General features: G+C 56.5%; 1 protein-coding gene across 1 annotated transcript; it reads left to right on the top strand.

The window, feature by feature from the left end:
• Positions 1–162: 162 nt before the first annotated feature.
• KDM6B (lysine demethylase 6B) lies at positions 163–21,428 on the top strand. The gene is given in 25 exon segments (XM_079133254.1): positions 163–2,237; positions 6,883–6,995; positions 11,688–11,809; positions 12,103–12,253; positions 12,343–12,484; positions 12,682–12,780; positions 12,880–13,099; positions 13,189–13,281; positions 13,367–13,528; positions 13,612–13,812; positions 13,900–14,244; positions 14,332–16,544; positions 16,639–16,765; positions 16,867–16,972; positions 17,829–18,034; positions 18,143–18,207; positions 18,289–18,360; positions 18,458–18,606; positions 18,770–18,884; positions 18,976–19,163; positions 19,306–19,447; positions 19,925–20,051; positions 20,135–20,317; positions 20,320–20,457; positions 20,459–21,428. Coding segments are annotated over 21 exon segments (5,139 nt in total). The 5' UTR covers positions 163–2,237; positions 6,883–6,995; positions 11,688–11,809; positions 12,103–12,253; positions 12,343–12,347; the 3' UTR covers positions 20,510–21,428.
• The last annotated feature ends 508 nt before the right edge of the window (positions 21,429–21,936 follow it).

Genomic DNA, 21,936 nt, shown 5'->3' with positions numbered 1-21,936 from the left:
GTTGGAAAATCCAACTGCGCCACGGGGCGGAGCGGCCCCCCCAGCCCCGGCCTGGGAGAGGGGGGGCCCGCTCGACCCTCTAGAGAACTTGGGGACCCTAAACACGTGGGACCCCCCAGAACCAGGTAATGGGGAGCTGCGAGGGCGTCTGGAAAGAGGGAAACCATCTCCGCGCAAGGGGGCGGGACATGAGAGCCGCTGGAGGGTTAGAGCTGGGGATGGACGTTTGGGTCTCTGGAAAGGCTCTGGGAAGACAACTGGGGCGCAGAACATCCGGGTCCCCCAGAAGAGAGTGGGGTGGGGGTGGGGGAAGAACCGAGAGGCAGATACTTGGCTTCCAGATGTCAAGAGGGTCCAGAAAGGATTTCCTCTTCCCGACACTAGGGTGGGGCGCGGCAGTCCTAACTGAAGGGCTAGACTGAAGGGCAGAGTTTGCAGACAGGTCAATGTGATAGCCTACTGAGGTCAGATGTGGCCAGACTGGCATGTGCCTCCAGTCCTGGAGCCATTTCTTCTTCCAGTTTTTCCCACAGGTGGGATGAATAATCTCTGCTCTCACCTTCTCACCAGTAGCCCCTAGAGCCCCAGCGGCGGCCTTCCCCCAACCCCACTGAACTTCCCTTCACTTGGCTTCTCCAGTTCGCCTCCCTGTCCTCCCCCGCCCCCGTCCTGCCCCTACTCAGCGGTCTTTAGACCTCGCCGGGTTCAGGCCCTTTTTAGTGCTGAACTTTTGCAGCGTAACCGCGAGATGGCGAGGACCAGACACAAACGTCCCAGAGCTGAAAGGCGTGCGGTGGGGGATGTAACCGTGAGAACAGTTGAAGCCCCCCGCCCGGGCTTGAGGAAAGGGTGGGCTGAGGCCCTCTTTGGACTTCCTGCCATCTAGGCCCCTCACAGGAAATTGTGGGCAGGAAAGCACTGGGCATAGAGTGGGAAGGGGGCGGGGGACTCAGTTTCAGCCTTTACGGGCTGTGTGTAAATAGTGGGGTTGGGGGTACGCGGATTGGTTACTAGGCAACGCAGATTCGCTTCCTGTCTGCTGTGGCTTGTGGCTGCGTCTTAGGGTGGGGGCTGGACAGAGTGGGGGGCTGGGAGACTGTGAGGAAAGTCTAGGGCAGGACGTCTAGTTCCCGGGCACGAAGAACCCTGGTAGGAAAGAGAGGAGGCTGCCAGCTGCAGCGCGGCAGAAATGGACTCCGAGGTTTAAGGGAGGGAGGCGGGACCCAGGCGCAGAGCTCAGTACGGCTCTCAGTCCTTCCCGGGATTGCTTGCCCTGTTGCCAGAGTAACTGGAAAGCGAGACTCAGGAGCCTGATTCCCGAACTCTTCTCTGCCCAATCCGCGGCAGCGGACGAGACTGACGTCACGATGCTGGAAGCCAATGGGGAGCGGGCACTATAGAACGACAGGAAGAGGGAGAGGGGGAAGAGGTGGCGGAAGGGAGGAGGTGGCTGCCCAGGATCCGCACGTGCACTCCCACACGCTCGCGCCCACCCCCTCCCTCCACCGCACGCGCCGGAGCACCCCCTTGCGCCTGCGCGGCGAGTCGGGCGCTCCCCCAAGTCCCTGTCTCTACTGTTTGCAAACTGGTCCCAGGCTACTCTTCTCAGTACCTCTGGCCCAGACGTTTAGGTCGACCTGCGCTTTTTCGCTCCATCTACCCTGTTCATGCCCAACTCCTTTTCGGAGGGCCAGCTACCTGTTTGCCACTACCCACCCAACAGCTGGCGCCCCACACTCCCAGGTGGGCTGGGCGGAGCTGTGGTTTCCGGCCCCACAGGCTGAGTCGCTGCCTTCCCCGGCTCTGGCTTAGGTTGCTTCCCAAGGGAAAAGGAGTGGGTACCAGCGCCCCTTCCTGAGGCTTTGCCTGCCAAGGCCCAACTGTTATTGGCGAGGGAGGGCGCTGCGGGGAAGCCCCGTACGGCCCAGGTGACGCTTCTCAGGCCGTCACGCCCATTCTTCGCGTGAATTCCTGCTTTGATGTGCCCCAAACCCCTTCCAATCCCTAACGTTTCCTCTTCACTCTCCCTAGTGTTCTTTGCACATCTCTTGGCCCCTTTCGAACTGTCTGTCCCTGTATCCACTCGTCCTTCTCTGCTTCCCAGGGTTATATAACTCTTCCTCTCGCCGTGTCCTGATTTCAACTCCACTGACTCCGCCCTGGAACAGCACAGGAGGGGAGGGAGAGTTGGGGACCCAGACAGATTCCGGCCGGCTGGGGCACAGGGGATCCCGCAGGTAGGAGACGGAGCCCCGTGGGACTAGGTGCTCCATTCCCTGCCTCCTGCCCCCACCAGAGATCTCGCTCAGAAGAGAAAGGGCACAGTATCTCCGAGGGGCGTGTCGTAACTCCCGTCAGAAATGTGGGTTGGGAGGTCAGGGCTGGAGGCGGAGAGGAGGCAGGCGAGAAGCCCGAATCCCTTGGATTGGAGTCGTATTGGGGCCAAAAGAGATAAGGGTAGAACGCCTGGGTTCCTTTCTTCATCTGCTTTTCGGGTACCCAGAATTCCTAAGGTTTTTTCCCAGGAAGCTTAGCCAGCGCCACCCTCCCCCGCCCCCATAGGGGTCAAAGGTCTGTGTTAGAGGTGGCCTAGGATGATGTCACCAGTGCACGTGCCCCGGGACGGTTGCCAGGCAATGAGGCCTCCTCCCCCTTCCATTCCCTCCCACCTCTAACCTGAATCCAATTCCAGTCCCGTGCCATCTCTTTCCCCTCTCCTTTCCCTTGGCTTTAGCATCCTGCAGGTGGGAAACCCTGGCCTGGAGTTTTGTGAGGGGGAGGGGCACGGGTGTGGTGGTGTTGAAAGATGCCCCCATGTTGGACTGAGAGAACCTTGGGTTACTTTCCCCCAGATTGACACCAGAGAGTTTCCTCTCCAGGTCCCTCCCTCCTTGAAAGAGCCTCCTACAACCCTTTATACTTTCCCACCTGCTGCATGGCCCAGATTCCTATTGCCCTCTTCCCAGTCTAGAGTTGAAATGGAAGTGGTTGGAAAACATCTGCTCTTAGGAGAAGAGTTGTATGTGTGGGTATACACCCCAGCTCATCTCTGATGTCCCCTTAACTAATTGCTCAATCCCCTCCCCAAACTGAGAAAGGGCAAAGAAATAGTATTAGACTACTATAGTATTCTTGAAAAGTCACCTATACCTATTCTGTATAGGTAAATGGATCAGTTTGCGGCATCCCACTTGGAGAAGAAGGACTTAGTTGATAACTGTGGCTGCCCTTCTCTGTTAAGTGCTGGGTTTGGTGGTGGTATTGGAAAAAAATCAGTATCTGTTTCCATGTGCCTTAAGAGTTTGGGCCGTTAGGGCAGACTGGTATTCTAATCCCAATTCTGCCATTTAGTGGTTACTTAGACTTGGAAGAGTCACAACCTCTCAGAGCCCCATATTCTTAATCTAGGAAATTTAAATATTAATACCCACCTCCAGGCAGATGGGAGGGAAAAGATAATTTATACAAAGCACTTAGCACAGTTCCTGGCACAGAATAAACTCTGAATGAATGCTTGTTATGAAATACTTATTATTAAATGGTTTTAGTTGTTATTTTTATTATACTTGGTGGGCCTGCTCCAAACTACCTATGATCTTAGGAGTTAGAGAGGAGTGGAGAATTTGTGTTAATTGTGTATGTGTGTTTGTGGGGGGGGGGGGCTGGGGATTTGCTTTGACTGTTCTGTACACTTTACTTGATGAGGGCTTTAGTAAGACTTGTATTGTTTTCTTTAGGATTATTTTCTCTCTCTTGGAGAAGAAATAGCTAAGACTATTCTTTTGGCTGTGAAAATAATTGTGCTGTGGTTGGTGATTTTGAAGCAAGACCCCAGTCTCCCCCCACCCCCCATGTTGTTCTCTGGAGCCTTTCATTTTGCAAAGGGACTCCACAGTTTCCCTAGCAGGGACCCTGCTAGGCTAAGGGGTGTGTAAAAGGTTGGGGTAGGTGGGTGGAGAGAGACTTGTGCTGGGGGCTGGGGGGGCGGGTAGTTAAAGGAAGAGACCGGAAGGGAGGAGGAGGGAGCCTGCTGGTGGGGAGGGAGGGAGGGGAGGAGGTGGAGGAGGAGGAGGAGGAGGAGGAGGAGGAGGAGGGAGGGAGGGGGTTGGGGAGAGCCTGCTACAGTTCTTTGTTTGACTCCGGGACTCGGGGACGGGGAGGAGGAGGGAGGGAGGCAGAGGCTGCAAGCGCCGGGGCAGGCCCAGGAGGCAGAGGAGGGACTGTCTCCCCCGCCCCCCCAGCCCCCACTCCCCTCCCTGCTGCTTTCCCCCTCCCTACCCGGACTCTGGGGGCACCGCCGGGGGACAGACACCCAGCAGGTAACCCTGGCCTGGATCGCCCTCCCCCCTCTGATTTTCCTTCACACCCTCCCAGATGACCCCTTTCCCTCTTTCTGTCTCCCCAGTTTCCTCGGCCTTGCTTCTTTCCCTAGCCCTCCGGTTCCATCTCTCCCACTTGGGCTTGTCGCCCGCTGGCCGCGCCACCCACCGTCTTATGCAGCTTGACTCCCTTCCCCTCGCTCCGCCTGTGCTCCCCAGGTCTGCCCGAGGCACCTTTCGGGGCTCTATCTTGCTGTTTCTCTGGGCTCTTCCCTTCAGACCTGTCCCCTGGGGCCGTGGGGGAGGAGGGAGTCCTTGTCCTTTTCTCCCCCAAGTTCCCTGCCCCCCCTTTCTCTTTCTAAGTGTCTCTAGGGGTCGGGAGAGAACCGGAATTTGGGGGGCCCTATGGAGGGGCAGGGGCTGTGTGTTGCTGGGAAAAGGGGAGGTGTGTGTGTGTGGGGTGGGGAAGAGAAGCCGTTAGAGACCAAGCTGCTTCTGTGTTGTCCCTTTAAATGGCCCTCACATTTCTGGGGACTCGTGTGTGTGTGTGTGTGTGTGTGTGTGTGTGTGTGTGTGTGTGTGTGTGTGTGTTTGTGTGTGTGTGTGTAGGAGTGGGGGTAGCTAGGCGCCTGCCTTGGGGGGCAGGGCCCTTGGTTTGTCCACACAATCAGGGGTGGTAATGATTTAAAGGGACAGCCTTGGTGTGGCCACTGCCACCCTGTGCCGGCAGGAGGGGGAGCCGGCAGGGCCTGTCTGGGGAGGCTTGGCTGGTGAACAGGGCATTTGAGGCTGTCTGTTGCAGGGCCTGCCAGGTCTGGGATGGTGCTGTGCTGGAAGGTACAAGGAGGGGTGACAGCCTGCTTGGGGGGCACTCAGTCAGGACCCCACTTTTGGGTCCATCTGTTCCTTAGCCAAGAATCCTTGAGTCCAAACTATCGAGTCTGTTGGCCATCAGGTGGGGGCCACCAGCAGGTCTGCTGGTCAGTAGCCTGCCCTGGGTGCTTTGGAGCTGGCCCTTCAGCTCCCCTTTTGTTGTTTGGTTCTGTGCACAAGAAAGCCCCAGCCCCTCCCCCAGCTCCCCCTTCCCGTTCACATGCCCGCCCCCCCCCCCAACACACACCCACCCCAGCTGTTGGACAGATGAATTACAGCCTCCTGTTTGGGGCCAGGGCTGGTGAGGGATTAGAGTTCTGGGGTTGGCCCTTTAAATGGCTTTGGCCCCTCCCCCACTCTGGTGTCCAGATGCCCCTTACACACCCCTTGATCACCTTGGCTGCCCCTCACTCTTCATCATGGTCTTTCCTGAGACCTACCCCCTCCCATCTCTAGGCTAGACCCCTGTGATCCCTCCCCACAACACAACCACATGTACAAATGCTGTCAACTATAGACATATACTCCCTAGTCCTGTATTCTGAGTCTCCCTGTTCTGGAGGGTTCCAGCCTCAAGCTGTTTTCCAGCCAAAGGACCCTACTTGCCTTGTTTTCCTAGCCTGCAGCTAACCACTACCCTGGCTGAGTGAGGGGCCTTGCTTGGGTCAGAAATAACCCTTCCCTGGGGGCAGTGTCATCAGCAGTCATGGAGACTTGCAGCACATTGCATCATGGAGGCTGGGGGCCAGAGGCCTGAGTCTCTGGGGCAGGGGAAACGATGGGGGCTGGAAGGCTAGGGAATGGAGAGACTAGACTGGGTGTTCAACCAAATGTCTGGGTCTATAGGGGCTGAGAACTGTGGCTAGGGGAGCAGAACACATAAGTCACTGAGAAGTGAGTCTGAGTTGAGGGTTGACTGAGTTCTGACCCCTGGATGGACACCTGATTCCTGGCCCTGGACTTAGGTTAAAAGACCTAGTTCTTTTTTTTTCTGAGGGTTGAAAGGGAAGGAATGGGCCTCTGTCACCTTCTTGGGTCACACAGAGGAAGGAGGTGATGGGGAAACAGGATATGTCCTTGGGGTAGGATGGAGGGGGTCTTGCAGCAGAGGCCACTTCCAGGCTCAGGCCCAGAGTTATAGTTCTTACAGAGGAGGAAGGCTCCTCCCTGTTGGGCCCGTTCATCTAGTCTGGCCACCTGTGCTGCTCGCCGCCAAGACCTGCCTGCACCCGCCTAGGGGAAGGGGAGGGGGCAGAGTCCAGAGGGTGGGGTTGACTGTTTGGTGTCTTGATAAGGTTGGAGAGTGGAACCTTTTGGAGGAAGTACAGCTGAAGGAAGAAGGTCTGCATGCCTTGGGGCTAGGACTGAGACTGGCCTGGGTACAGCTGTCAGGGGCAGATGAAACTACTCTGAGGCTAGAGTCAGCAGGAGGGTCCAGTCAGTTGGTGCCCATTGTAGACTTACTCACCTCCTGTAGCATGCTCCCTTACCATGTGGTCCAGGATGCCTCCTCAAGGGGAAGGTTGGAGGACCACTTTGGGGATGGCTTTTTCTGGTTTCCATGGAAACCACTTCTCCCATCTCATCTAACTACTACAGCCAGGTTTCTCCTCAGTGAAGCGGGCCAGGGAGCACAGGGAAATCTTCCAATCTCAGAGACCCCACTTCTAACTGACTTTTTTTCTTTTAGGTTCCCCCCATGCACCATGCCAGCCCCATAGCACTACCCACTCCACTGTGGTCTGCTGCACCCCACTGCTGGGGCACTGTTCTAATGAGACAGAGCATACCAAACTCCATCTGGTAAGTCCATTCCCTTGAGTGCTCCCCAAGTCCAACTCTGCACCCCATGTTTGAAAATGATCTGGATCATGCCATCTCCTCAGAATGGTCCAGTCCAACTTTGAGCTTCCCCCCACCTTATCTATTACCACCAAAAAAATATTCTACCTTATGCCAAGTCAGCAACTCAGTTACTGATTGAATTAAGCTAGGATTTGCAAGCTGAAAGTAGATGTGAGATATAGTAGAGGAAGTCTTCTTGGGAGGGAGAGGGCTTTGCTCCTGTTAAGAATTGTTGTTAACTTACTTGGCTTATGAAGGATGTTAGAAATTGAGGCAGAGAGATATTGGAGATCACTGCCACAACACTATTGCCATGGCAATCTTAGCATTTCATCTTTCCTTCCAGATCCCTTTCTGTCCCTTTCTCTTCCTACTGCACTATAGTATTTGCTCCCTACACCCAAAGTCCTAATCCTAACCTTGTTTCCCTCCTTCCTTCTGCCAGTTCTGAGGCTCTGCTACACTCCTTTTCCCTTTATAGGAGAAAGAGATCTTGCCTAAGCCAGGGACTTAAGTTCCATGAGTGTGTGTTGCTCTTCCCCATTACTCACTGAGTTTCTTGAGTGGGACTGTTTTCTTCTTATGTATCTCTCACTGTTTGGCATGATGGTTTGCACATTGGGGTGCCTCTGTGGATTTGTGTTGAATGAATGTGTTAACTGAATGAGTTTCATTGCCAAGAAACCTACAGCTTTTGAGATCTGCTGTACATCCTCCTACCCACACCTCTGAAGCACATGAGACATTTGGGATGATAACAGGGTAAAGCTGAGAGGGAGGCTGGCCCAGAACATGGCCTTTGAGGATAAGACCAAGTGAGAGAGAATAGGACAGAGGCAGCATAGAAGAGTGGCAAGAATGTTGCTCTGGAAAGCAGCTCAGCTATTCCAGTCACTTGCAGAATGACCTTGGTCAAGTTACCTAACCTCTCTGAGCCTCAATTTCCTCATCTGCAAAATGGGATAATCAAAGTGCTTCCAGTAGTAAGTTTGGGAGAAAGGTGAAAAAAAAAAAGTATGTAAAAATGCTTAGTGCCTGGCATCTAATAAGTAGTTACTAAATGCAAGCAATTATTGTCATAATGGGAGCTTCAGGGAGCTGTAAGGATAAGCAAGGATGTTAAGAAATGGGACAGACCTTGATTGAAGGTAGACAGACCCCTAAGTAATTGACTCACAAAGAAGTATTGCTGATCCTGGAAGATGTCAGGATTCAGGGGAGTAAGGCGAGGAGTCAGTGGGGTAGGCCTGCTCCAATGTTTCCCTGACTCTGTTCAGGAACATGAAGGCAAGCACAGAAGGGCATGTGCAGAGACACACGTGATCACCCGAGTGATGCAGAGGCAGACCCAGACAAAAGACCGAGACAGGAGCCAGGCAGACACACAGACAGAGACAGCCCCGCGGAGTCATGTAGACAGGGATAATGACAGGAACGCGTCAGACACAGGCACTGAAGAGACAAGATGAGCAGATATGCAGGTGCACGCGGAGACAGACACCGGGACTCACAGTCGACCTTGTCAGACAGACTGGTGAACACAGCGCTCAGTCAGAAGCAGACACAAGGCCCGCAGTGACACATAGCGGGCCGGGGCCAGCAGTGTCACTCCTTGATGGGAGGCCGGGAGGGGCCGGCGGCGGGGGAAGGCTGGGGAAGGGAATCCCGGGCGGGCGGTCTGCCCGGGTGGCTGAGTCACAGCATAGCCTCAGCCGGCGGCCCTCCCCAACACCTCCCCCTCTCCCAGGTAGAAAGCGAGCCTGTAACTCCTCGCTTCCACCAGGTAGAATGAGAATAGGCAGGGAGCGGGATGTAGCGAGGTTCTGGACCAACCCCACCTCGGGCCTATTCAGTCTGCTATCTGCTCGGTAAAACCCCATCTGCAGGGTCTAGTCCTTAGCGGTACTGTGAGTCTGCATGGGCACAGCAGGACTTTGACCATGAGTCCGGTGCGGCTGGGGTGCTGCTCGGGGGTTCCACCGCCTTAAGTCCAGAGAGAGTTAAGTGGGCGTGATTGATGGAGTGGTTCTCTCTAGGGGCTCTACAAGGAGGGGGCCGGTTAAAGTCCCGGAGTCCAGAGCCCGGATGGAGGGGGCGGAGCTGGGCTTTGCCGGGAGTGCCCGGATGGAGAGGGCGTAGCCTCGGCAGGAGCGGAATTAACCCCTTCAGAGCGGTTACCTCTGGGGATTGTGGGTCAGGTTGGGGGACGCTGGAATGTCTGCTTCAGAAGTGTGTCGCCCTCCCAGCCTGGCTCTGGCCACGCGCGTCTACCTCTTGTCTGTCTTCGAGGAGTCTGTGGGTGTCTTGTTTTTGTGCCTGTCCGTGGTTGTCCTCTCCCCTTGGTTAGTATGCACACCGGGACTCGGAGAGGGCTATTCCTACTCCAAAGCGAAAGTGGAGGTGAGAGTGTAGCTGACCGCCAGGGAACAGGTGTGAATGCGGCGGCGGGGTTGCCCGGCACGGGGAGCGCTGTCATGAGGAAGACTAGAGGGGAAATTCCGCCGGACCGGTCGTGAGCAGTGTGTGGGCTGAGGAGTTGTGTCTGCCTCTGACTGTGTGTCTGTGTGAGTTCAGGGAGGCGGGGGCTGAGTCAGTGGGAACAGGGGAAGAAGGTTTTCTGGTTGACTCACGCTCCGCCACCCCAAGCCTGAATCAGACCCTGAGGGAGGGCTTTGTTCGGGGGGCGGGTGGGAGTTAGATTTCTAGGTCCCGGGTGGGAACAAGTATCCGAGGTAGCTGGCCAAAGTGAGTGTGATTAGTATATAGGAAGTTTTATCCTCAAGTGAGGGCTCTATATTCCCAGGTGCCGGCGTGAGGGTTTGTGAATAAAGGTTGAAGATGGGGGGTGGGTGGAGAGAGGAAACTCGCTAATTTAGGGAAAGCTGAGTCAGTTCCCCGTGGGAAAGGGGAAGTGGCAGAGGGGAAGTGTCATCATCATAGAAGGAGAAGCTTCATTTCCTGGTAACTGGCAGCGCCCTGGGCACTACTTCTCTAGCAGGGACCTGCTTCTGGATCTTGTGTCCCGGGTCCCCGTTTGCTCATGTCAGGTCCATGGGTTCCCGCAGGACTTGGGTGGGGGCAGCGAGCTTGTGCTCTGCTTGACCACAGTTAAGTGTTTACTTGTTCCAGGGCTTGGTGACTGATAGGAAGGCTGCTGCCTCTGGAGTGGAGAATTCTCACAAACTCCGTGTGAACTGCAGAGGGTCCTTGGGGCGCAGGCATCCCACCAGGGTTGGCCGCAGTGTGGCGCACCCTGACCGAGCACTTCCAAGCAAACAGTCGACCTTGCCCCTGCGGGAGGGAGGGCTGTTTTCACCAGAAACTCTTCTGCCCTTGTGGGCTTGGTGGAAATTTCCCTACAGCGCAGACTGTAACGCGAAGGCGAACTTTCCAGCCGCCCCCAGCCCCTCGCCACTCTCTCTCCCCCAGCTTCCTGCCGGGTTCTGGCTCCAGCTGGAGCGCTGGCCCCGCCCCCGCCGCTTTGTACTCGACTCTGCTCTCACCACTCTTTGTACTCTAAACTCTCAATGGACCGATCCTGGGGCCGCAGCCGGCTTTCTACCTGGGAGAATGCGGAGTAGGCGCGGGGACTTAGCTCCTGGGTTCAGAGAGGCGAGAAGGAAGAGCTGGGGTTACAGGGAAGGTGCCCAGGAGAGGGGAGTGCTGTGTTCACCGTGGGCCGCGCCAGCCCTGAGGGTAAGGGGTGGGGGTGGGGGTGTGAGGGAGGAAGTGAAACGGGTTCTGGGTTCTTTAAGGGAGTAGGCGGTGAGAGTGGGACAAGGGTGATGTCACTGCTCGTCGGGCCCCGCCCTCATCCCTCCCGAAGGACACCCCCCCCCACACTTACACATACCGCTTCCGCTGCGCAAGTAGCCACGTCACGGGCAACCCCCGAAATCCCCCCTCCCTCGGGGGGTGGGGGCCACGTGGGCCGTGGGGAACCGCGTGGCCCCGGCGGGGAAAGGGCATAGAGGATACAGGAGCCACGAGAGAGGGGCCACTCGGGACCACGGAGCACAACTTCTAAGAAGTTGGTGTTAAAGAGGTGTGAGGGGAGGGTTCTGGCTTGGGGGGTCTGTTGGTATTGAAGACCCAGAGAGTCAGGGGAAGTGGAGGAGCTGAAAGAATTGGTATGAGATTGAAGAATTGAGTGTGGTTTGGGACGGTGTCAGGCGTTGGGAATGGAGCTCTCTTAGCAGCATGGATGGGTTTGGGTGTCTTAGTTGTCGCGGCTATCTAGACTTAAGCAATTCAAAGTGGGCTCGGGGTAGAGAGGTCAGTCACTAGGCGAGGAACAGTGAGGAAGGGGAGTGATGTCTTTGTCTGCGTTTTGGATCCATCTGCCCCCGCATCGGTCCTGCGGTGGCTGGGACCTCCAACAGTTCTGTGGGTGCATGAGACTTGCCGGTAACGCCATCCCCCAGGCTTGCCCAAGCGTGCGACTCACCGTCTTCACCCTTGCGTGTCTTGCTTAGCCCACCTGCTTGTAGCTATTGCCATGCTAGCCCGGGTTTCACATCCGAGATGGGACCCTTGGTGGGAGCTGCGGGGTCACATCGGGGTCACCCGGCGATCCTGTCTGACCGGCTCAGCTGCCCCTCCTCCCCAGGCGGCTGACTGCCGGGCTAACCTTGCTCCCATTGGTTCCAGCCAGGCTGTTACTGAGGCGGAGACACGGGTGATGATTGGCTTTCCGGGGAGAGAGGAAGTCCTGTGATTGGCCAGATCTCTGAAGTTCGCCGACGCTTAGAGGACGCTCCCACCAAGGCCGGGTAGGCAGCAGCAATGTTGAAGTCCTGTGGGTCAGCAGGGTTGGCCCTGGAGTTGAAGCCTAGCAGGCAGCGCATCCACAGGGTCGCACCCACTGTCTGCTCCCTGCCGCTCCAAACTTACAGTCACACTATTTTTCTGGGCCTCCAGGGGCTCCTTAGGCTGGATGGGTCTCCCCTCAGACTCATACTCCCTGAACAAAAGCCAGACCTGTGGGTGCTACAGGCATCCCAATCCAGCCTCTGGGCCCTGTGTACTGGCCAACTCACTGCACTCTTTTTACTCCTGTCTGTAGAATTGGCTGTGAAAGTCTAGGGGCTGCCATCTGGGAACAGTGGGCACTCTTGTCAGAGCGGCTGGAGCCCGACCATCCTCCCAGCTTCCCAGAGAGCTGGGGCAGGGGGCCGTGCCCGATCTCCAGGGCTCCTGGGGCCACTGCTGACCTGGTAAGGGAAAGACAGGCTGGGTTGGCTGGGTGTACACTGGCAGCTCTGCTTTTGCCTCCAGTAAGAACACAATCTCATCTTCTACTTAGGCTGGATGCATCGGGCAGTGGACCCTCCAGGGGCCCGCACTGCACGGGAAGCCTTTGCCCTTGGGGGCCTGAGCTGTGCTGGGGCCTGGAGCTCCTGCCCGCCCCATCCCCCTCCTCGAGGCGCATGGCTGTCTGGAGGCAGGTGAGAACTTGAACCACCTCCCAGTACTCTTCTTCCTATCTTCTCTATCCATCACTCTCTGTACCATTCTGTATGGGTTTCTACCATTATTGTGGGCCTCAGTACCATTTTCGGTTTTTCTTATTCTCTGTCCCCTAGTTCCTAGAGGACAAGACTGTTCCTTCTTGTGGTACATAATATACCCCTTCTTTTTCCAGATGCTCAGCCAGCATCGGGCAGCCCCCACTCCCTGCTCCCCTACCCGCTTCACACGGCAGTAGCTCTGGACATCCCAACAAACCATATTATGCTCCAGGGTGAGTGGGGGATTCAGAAGTTCTGGGGTGGGACGTAAGACTGGGGCCTCGAAAGATTTCCCTGAAACCTAACCTTTCTGAGTCCCTTCTGTTCTTTAGGACACCCGCCCCAAGACCCCTCCATGGAAAGCTGGAATCCTTGCATGGCTGTGTGCAGGCATTGCTCCGGGAGCCAGCCCAGCCAGGGCTGTGGGATCAGCTTGGGCAGCTGTATGAGTCAGAACATGATAATGAGGAGGCCATACGCTGTTACCACAGCTCCCTTCGATATGGAGGAAACTTTTCTGAGCTGGGACCCCGCATTGGCCGACTGCAGCAGGTGGGATAAGACAAGACCTAATTGGCTAAGAATGTGCCTTCGGCTCAGTGCCGCCACCTTATGCCTTTTTCTGCCCTTTGACCCCTCAGGCTCAGCTCTGGAACTTTCATACTGGCTCCTGCCAGCACAGAGCGAAGATCCTTCCTCCTCTGGAGCAAGTGTGGAACTTGCTGCACCTTGAGGTGAGCATGGGGCTAAGTGGGGCTAGGGAAGAGGGCTGGGCTAGGCCTGCACCCATGCCATTCTCTTACTTGATTTTGTTCTCAGCACAAGCGGAACTATGGAGCTAAGCGAGGGGGTCCCCCTGTGAAGCGAGCTGCTGAACCCCCAGTGGTGCAGCCTGTTCCTCCTGCAGCACTTTCAGGTCCCTCAGGGGAGGAGGGCCTTAGCCCTGGAGGCAAACGCAGGAGAGGCTGCAGTTCTGAACAGGTATGGTTATAGGTGGGCAAGCAGGCAGAGAGTATACAGGTCTGGGACAAGGAGTAGGATTCTCACACACTCTTCTCTTCTAGACTGGCCTTCCCCCAGGGCTGCCACTGCCTCCACCACCATTACCACCACCACCACCACCACCACCACCACCACCACCACCACCCCTGTCTGGCCTGGCTACAAGCTCCCCATTTCAGCTGACCAAGCCAGGGCTATGGAGTACCCTGCATGGAGATGCTTGGGGCCCTGAGCGCAAAGGTTCAGCACCTGCAGAGCGCCAGGTAAGCCCAGGTCTTTTGCTTGTGGCCTTTTACCTGTAAGTTCAGCACCTTCCATTCTTAACTTGCATCCTCATTTATCTCCCTCAGGAGCAGCGGCACTCGCTGCCTCACCCATATCCATACCCAGCTCCAGCCTACACCGCGCACCCCCCCAGCCACCGGCTGGTCCCAGCCACACCCCCAGGCCCCAGCCCCCGCCCCCCAGGAGCAGAGAGCCATGGCTGCCTGCCTGCCACCCGTCCCCCCGGAAGTGACCTTAGAGAGAGCAGAGTTCAGAGGTCGCGGATGGACTCCAGCGTTTCACCAGCAGCAACTACCGCCTGCGTGCCTTACGCCCCTTCCCGGCCCCCTGGCCTCCCCAGTACCACCACCAGCAGCAGTAGCAGCAGCAGCAACACCGGTCTCCGGGGTGTGGAGCCCAACCCAAGCATTGTGAGTGATCAACTATGGTGGAGAATGGGGTGGAGCTTTTATGAGGTGGCCAGAGCAGCACTCTGACCACTCCATCCTATATTGCAGCCTGGCGCTGACCATTACCAAACTCCTGCGCTGGAGGTCTCCCCTCACCAGGGTCGCCTAGGGTCCTCGGCACACAACAGTCGAAAACCGTTCTTGGCGGCTCCTGCTGCTGCTCCCCACCTGTCCCTGCCACCTGGACCCCCCTCTTCCCCTCCACCCCCCTGTCCCCGCCTCTTACGCCCCCCCCCACCCCCTGCCTGGCTGAAGGGCCAGGCTTGCCGGGCAACCCGAGAGGATGGAGAGATCTTAGAAGAGCTCTTCTTTGGGGCTGAGGGGCCCCCTCGCCCTCCCCACCTTCCCCACCGCGAGGGCTTTTTGGGGCCTCCAGCCCCCCGCTTTTCTGTGGGCACTCAGGATTCACATACCCCTACCACTCCCTCAACCACCAGCAGTAGCAGCAGCAGCAACAATGGCAGCCACAGCAGCAGCCCTACTGGGCCTGTGCCCTTTCCCCCACCTCCTTATCTGGCCAGAAGTATGGACTCCCTCCCCCGGCCACCCAGCCCAACACTGAGTCCCCAGGACCCACCTCTTGCACCCCTGACTCTTGCCCTGCCTCCAGCTCCTCCCTCATCCTGCCACCAAAATACCTCAGGAAGCTTCAGGCGCCCGGAGAGCCCCCGGCCCAGGGTCTCCTTCCCAAAGACCCCCGAGGTGGGGCCAGGGCCACCCCCAGGCCCCCTGAGTAAAGCCCCCCAGCCTGTGACGCCTGGGGTTGGGGAGCTGCCTGCAAGAGGCCCACGACTCTTTGATTTTCCCCCAACCCCACTGGAGGACCAATTTGAGGAGCCAGCTGAGTTCAAGATTCTACCGGATGGGCTGGCTAACATCATGAAGATGCTGGATGAATCAATTAGAAAGGAGGAGGAACAGCAGCAGCAGGAGGCAGGCGTGGTCCCTCCACCCCCACTGAAGGAACCCTTTGCATCTCTGCAGCCTCCATTCCCCAGCGACACAGTCCCAACCACCACTGCTGCCACAGCTTCTGCCACCACCACTACCACCACCACCACCACCACCACCACCACCACCACCACCACCACCCAGGAAGAGGAGAAGCCACCACCAGCCCTGCCACCACCACCACCTCTAGCCAAGTTCCCTCCGCCTCCCCAGCCACAACCACAACAGCCCCCGCTGCCCCCACCAGCCAATCCAGCCAGCTTGCTCAAATCCTTGGCTTCTGTGCTGGAGGGACAAAAGTACTGTTATCGGGGGACTGGAACAGCTGTTTCCACCCGACCTGGGCCCTTGCCCACCACTCAGTATTCCCCTGGTCCCCCATCAGGTGCTACTGCCCCACCACCCACCTCAGTGGTCCCTAGCGCCCAGGGCTCCCCACAGCCCTCTGCTTCCTCGTCATCTCAGTTCTCTACCTCAGGCGGGCCCTGGGCCCGGGAGCGCAGGGCTGGTGAAGAGCCAGCTCCAGGCCCGGTGACCCCTGCCCAGCCGCCCCCACCCTTGCCACTGCCCCCTGCTCGCTCTGAGTCTGAGGTGCTAGAAGAGATCAGTCGGGCTTGTGAGACCCTTGTGGAGCGGGTGGGCCGGAGTGCCATGAACCCAGTGGACACTGCAGACCCAGTGGACAGTGGAACTGAGCGACTGATGCCTTCTGCACAGACCAAGGAGGAAAGTGGTGGGGTGGTGGCTGTGGTAGCAACAGGACCAGGTAGTGGCAAGCGGCGGCAGAAGGAACATCAGAAGGAGCACCAGAAGGAGCATCGTAGGCACAGGAGGGCCTGTAAGGACAGTGTGGGTCGGCGGCCCCGAGAGGGGAGGGCCAAGGCCAAGACCAAGACCCCCAAAGAAAAGAGCCGCCGGGTGCTAGGGAACCTGGACCTACAGAGCAAGGAGATCCAGGGTCGGGAGAAGGCCCGACCTGATCTTGGTGGGGCATCCAAGGCCAAGCCACCCACAGCTCCTGCCCCTCCACCAACTCCTGCTCCCTCTGCCCAGCCCACACCCCCATCAGCCTCTGTCCCTGGGAAGAAGGCTCGAGAGGAAACTCCAGGGCCCCCAGGTGTCAGTCGTGCTGACATGCTAAAGCTGCGCTCACTTAGTGAGGGGCCCCCGAAGGAGCTGAAGATCCGGCTCATCAAGGTAGAGAGTGGTGACAAGGAGACCTTCATAGCCTCTGAGGTAGAAGAGCGGCGATTGCGCATGGCAGACCTCACCATTAGCCACTGTGCTGCTGATGTTGTGCGTGCCAGCAAGTGAGTTGGGTGCTGTGGATCCCAAGGCTCCGAACATGCCCAGGGGATAGGCTCCTCCCCATATCACCCTGGTATTTCTGTCTTCCTCTCACAGGAATGCCAAGGTAAAAGGGAAATTTCGAGAGTCCTACCTTTCCCCTGCCCAGTCTGTGAAACCGAAGATCAACACTGAGGAGAAACTGCCCCGGGAAAAACTCAACCCTCCTACACCCAGCATCTATGTATGTGAGCCATGCGACCTCTTGGACAGTGTTGGGGTGGTTGGGGAACTCAGAGCCTGAGGACAGGGCTCTGACTCCAGCTGCTCCTGGTCATCTCTCAGCTGGAGAGCAAACGGGATGCCTTCTCACCAGTGCTGCTGCAGTTTTGTACAGATCCTCGAAATCCCATCACAGTGATCCGAGGCCTGGCAGGCTCCCTGCGGCTCAGTGAGTATGGGAGGTGCAAAAAGTATGGGGAGGACTACAAGGATCTGGGATGTGTGGAACCCCCAGAAAATCTCCATAACTTGGAGATTCTGGATAATGAGAATCTATAGTTATTGTACCCTATCACATGGAGGCTGTATTTGAGGAGTGCCAAGTGATGTGTCAGCCAGCCTCAGGCTTTTCTTCCTTTTGTCTTATCTGTCCCCAGCAGTGACCCACTGGGATGGGGATGTATCTCAGGTTCTATTTAGAATCACTTAGGATTTTCTTCATGATTAAGAATGAGAGCGGGGATGTAGCTCAGTGATTAGAGCACTTACGCAGCAGCAAAACAACAATAACAACAAACCAGATTGTAAACCCCAAAAGACCTATGGTTTGGATTTTGTTTTTCAACCTTTTATTGTGAAAAATGTGAAACATGGACATACAAAGGTCAGTCCTTTATACCCATACGCTTACCCTCACTGAGTTATTTGAAGCACATTACAGGCTTTCATTTGACTAAATGTTTAATTGGACACCATGATAATTTAAGCTGCCATTCACTGAGTGCCTACTGTGTGCTAAGTACTGTGCACATGTGGCCACATCCAGAAGTGAGGACTCTGGTCGAAGGGCTAGGACCTGGAGCAGCTGTGGGAGGAATGGGGCTGGCAGGGATCCAGAGAGGCTAACCCTCTCAGCCTCAAAAAATTTGGGGCTTGGGTTCTTGCCCATTCCTTTGGGCTGAATTCTGCCAAACCTATGTCCATCCTGTCAGAGACTTGGGCAGTAGGAAAGGAAAGGGTGAGTTGGGTCTTCAGTCCCTGTCCTTTGCCTCTGCCCCGACTCCCTACTTGGCCCTCCCTTGCAGACTTGGGCCTCTTCTCCACCAAGACGCTGGTGGAGGCGAGTGGTGAGCACACCGTGGAGGTGCGCACACAGGTACAGCAGCCCTCAGATGAGAACTGGGACCTGACTGGCACACGACAGATCTGGCCCTGTGAGAGCTCTCGTTCCCACACCACCATTGCCAAGTATGCACAGTACCAGGCCTCCTCCTTCCAGGAGTCGTTACAGGTGAGGGGGGATCATGGGTAGAAGGAGGTGTGCCAGGATCAGAGGCTGCAGTGGGAGGGCTCCAGAAAGGTCACTGATCCAAGAATGCCTGCCTCTCTGGCTGAGCAGGAGGAGAAGGAGAGTGAGGATGAGGAGTCCGAGGAGCCAGACAGCACCACAGGAACTCCTCCTAGGTAAGGCATAGCTGTGTCTCTTATCTGCATGGCTCCTGTTCCCTATGCCCTCTTCACCAACCTATGCTCTTGCTCCAGCAGCAGTGCACCAGACCCGAAGAACCATCACATCATCAAATTTGGCACCAATATCGACCTCTCTGATGCCAAGCGGTCAGTGGGGTTGAGGCAGCAAAGCTGGGGCAGGAGTGCTGCTGGGCAGGCAGTGTGGAGGTTACCCTCTCATTTGGGTTGCCCCCTTGCCCCACAGGTGGAAGCCCCAGCTGCAGGAGCTGCTGAAGCTGCCGGCTTTCATGCGGGTAACATCCACAGGCAACATGCTCAGCCACGTGGGCCACACCATCTTGGGCATGAATACCGTACAGCTGTACATGAAAGTTCCTGGCAGCCGAACACCAGGTGGGCTTCTGGCTGAGCTCACAGAACTCAGCACAAAGTGCTCTGCTCGGGAGGAGGGACTAGCGGCAGCCTCAGCCATTAGCCAATAAAGGCCAAGGGCGGGGTTACCCAGAGCACAGGCTTCTGTCAGGCCAGTCATGCCGTTCTCTGTCTCCCTCTGCAGGCCACCAAGAGAACAACAATTTCTGCTCCGTCAACATCAACATTGGCCCAGGTGATTGCGAATGGTTCGCAGTGCACGAGCACTACTGGGAGACCATCAGCGCCTTCTGTGACCGGTGCGCACTGTCCCTTCTCTAGTCACCCCACTGCCTCCCGTTCCTAGGTCCCCAAGGTTCCCACCTGACCCTTTGTCTGCCCACATTGCAGGCACGGCGTGGACTACTTGACGGGTTCCTGGTGGCCAATTCTGGATGACCTCTATGCTTCCAATATCCCTGTGTACCGCTTTGTGCAGCGCCCTGGAGACCTTGTGTGGATTAATGCGGGAACTGTGCACTGGGTGCAGGCCACTGGCTGGTGCAACAACATTGCCTGGAATGTGGGGCCCCTCACCGGTGAGAGGGTGGGACCTCTGGGGTGTGAGCACTGTTGGGGTGGAGTGGTCTTGGAGGGCGGCCCAGCTACCATGGAAGGGGCTCAGGCCTAGGTGGCTGGGGGCTGTTTAAGAATATTGTGGTGACTCCCTCTGGCCTGCAGCCTATCAGTACCAGCTGGCCCTGGAACGATATGAGTGGAACGAGGTGAAGAACGTCAAATCCATTGTGCCCATGATTCATGTGTCCTGGAATGTGGCCCGCACGGTCAAAATCAGCGACCCCGACTTGTTCAAGATGATCAAGTGAGGGCCCTGTTTGGGTGGGAGCCCACCTCCACCTGATCTAGTCCCTGCCTTTATTCTTGATATCTGACTTTACCCTATTCTTTACCTGTTTCTCCATCCATGCTTGCAGTGTGCCCACAGTGTTACTGTATTTGGGAGACTGGCAAAGTACCTGCCCTCAGTACTTTTATTTTCCAAACAGACAAAATAGGCAAAACTATTTGAAATTTCTAATTATTACTTTATTTTTATTTATTTTTTGTGGTACTGGGGATTGAACTGAGGCCCTGGAGCAGGTTAAGTTAGGCAAACACTCTACCACAGAGATACATCCCCAGCCCTTGAAATTTAAACTGACATGCCCAGGACAGTGGAGGTGACCCAGCCATGAAGAGGGAAGGCTCCCCAGGGGAAGTCTATGGAGCTTTCTGAACTCTGACCCCATGTGCCCATGCCCCAGCCTTGTGTCAACATCTCCTCCGGGTTCCTCCCCAGGTTCTGTCTCCTGCAATCCATGAAGCACTGCCAAGTGCAACGTGAGAGCCTGGTGCGGGCAGGGAAGAAGATAGCATACCAGGGCCGAGTCAAGGACGAGCCCGCCTACTACTGCAACGAGTGCGATGTGAGTGAAGACGTTCTCCCTCTCCCCTGCCTGGGGCCCACCGTGGCCAACCCTCCTGGTGACTGACAGTTCCTCCTGACCAGGTGGAGGTATTCAATATCCTGTTCGTGACGAGTGAGAATGGCAGCCGCAACACATACCTGGTGCACTGCGAGGGCTGTGCGCGGCGTCGCAGCGCGGGCCTACAGGGCGTAGTGGTGCTGGAGCAGTACCGCACTGAGGAGCTGGCTCAGGCCTACGACGCCTTCACGCTGGTGAGCGCTAGAAGCGTGGGCTAGGGGCTCAGGAGCTGACAGAGAGGGCAGCCTGGGGCCAGTCAGTGCTGGCACCTGAGCCCCGGTCCACTTTTCTCTCCGCAGGCCCCCGCCAGCTCGTCGCGATGAAGCCGGATGCCCCGCTCGCCTGCCTGCCCCGCAGGGCGCTGTGGGGCCACCAGCACATGCCTGGGCTGGACCTAGGTCCCGCCTTTGGCCGGGAAGGGGGTCGGGCCCAGCCCTTCCACCCTATTGGCAGCTCCCCTCACTTAATTTATTAAGAAAAAATTTTTTTAAACAAATATGAGGAAAAAAGGAAAAAAAAAAAATGGGAGACGGGGGAGGGGGCTGGCAGCCCCTCGTCCACCAGCGCCTCCCCTCACCGACTTTGGCCTTTCTAGCAACAGACACAAGGACCAGGCTCCGGCGGCGGCGGGGGTCACATACGGGTTCCCTCACGCCTGCCAGTCGCCCGCCCGCCCGCTGATGCACGCGGCTAGTGTATGTACATAAATGTTAAGGCAGCCGAGGTTTTTAATGAGATTCTTTCTATGGGCTTTACCCCTCCCCCAGAACCTTTTTTTTGTTTTTTTTACTTCCAATGCTAGCTGTGACCCCCGTACATGTCTTTTTATTCACTTGGTTATGATTTGTATTTTTTTGTTTTTTGTTTGTTTTTGGTTTTTAATTTATAACAGTCCCACTCACCTCTATTTATTCATTTTTGGGAAAACCCGACCTCCCCCATCCCCCAAGTCATCCCACCTGCCCCTCCGGGGAGTGCCCGCCCCCCCACCCCGGGCTGTCCCCGCACCCCAATGTGTGTCCTCCGGGCTCAGCCCGTCGGTCTTCGCCAGCCCGTCCGTCCGCGGCTCCAGCCGGGCTCTCATGGTGCTCAAACCCGCTCCCCTCCCCTACGTCCTGCACTTTCTTGGACCAGTCCCCCACTCCCAACCTGACCCCAACCCCGCCTGAGGGTGAGCGACTCCTGTACTGTAGGGGAAGAAGTGGGAACTGAAATGGTATTTTGTAAAAAAAAAATAATAATAATAATAATAAATAAATAAAAAAATTTAAAAGTTTTAAAGAAAGAACTATGAGGAAAAGGAACCCTGTCCTCCCCAGCCCCGGCCAATTTTTAAAACACAGACCTTCTTCACCACCCCACCTTTTCTTTTTAAGCGTGAAACAGCCCAGGCCCACGGCTTCCCTGGGGCAGGGACACCCCAGCGTGAGCTTGGGGCTTTTTGTTTTTGTTTTTTCCTCCCCGCTGGGGCTGCGGAGGGGTGGGGGGTTTACAGTCCCGCCCCCTCGCACTGCACTGTCTCTCTGCCCTAGGGGCAGAGGGGTCTTCCCAACCCTATCCCTATTTTCGGTGATTTTTTTTTTTTGTGTGAGAATATTAATATTAAAAATAAAAGAAGAAAGAAAATCCTGTTTTGATAACGTGCTGGTGATAGCAGGGGAGCGTACCGGGAGGAGGGCCGCAAGAACATGATTGATGGGGAGGGACTGCACAGACCCTGGCAAGGCGAGCCCCTCCCAGGGGCGCCTGTGGAATGTCCAGAGCTCTGGTCTGCTCCTTGGGATGGGGGTGCCTAATCCTAGAGCCGCATTCCAGGATGGGGGGG

The sequence above is a fragment of the Sciurus vulgaris genome, assembly GCF_902686455.1.
Source record: "Sciurus vulgaris genome assembly, chromosome: 3".
NCBI classification, from domain to species: domain Eukaryota; kingdom Metazoa; phylum Chordata; class Mammalia; order Rodentia; family Sciuridae; genus Sciurus; species Sciurus vulgaris.
Note: the sequence above shows the minus strand (reverse complement) of the source record. Positions and strands in the feature narration are given on the sequence as shown.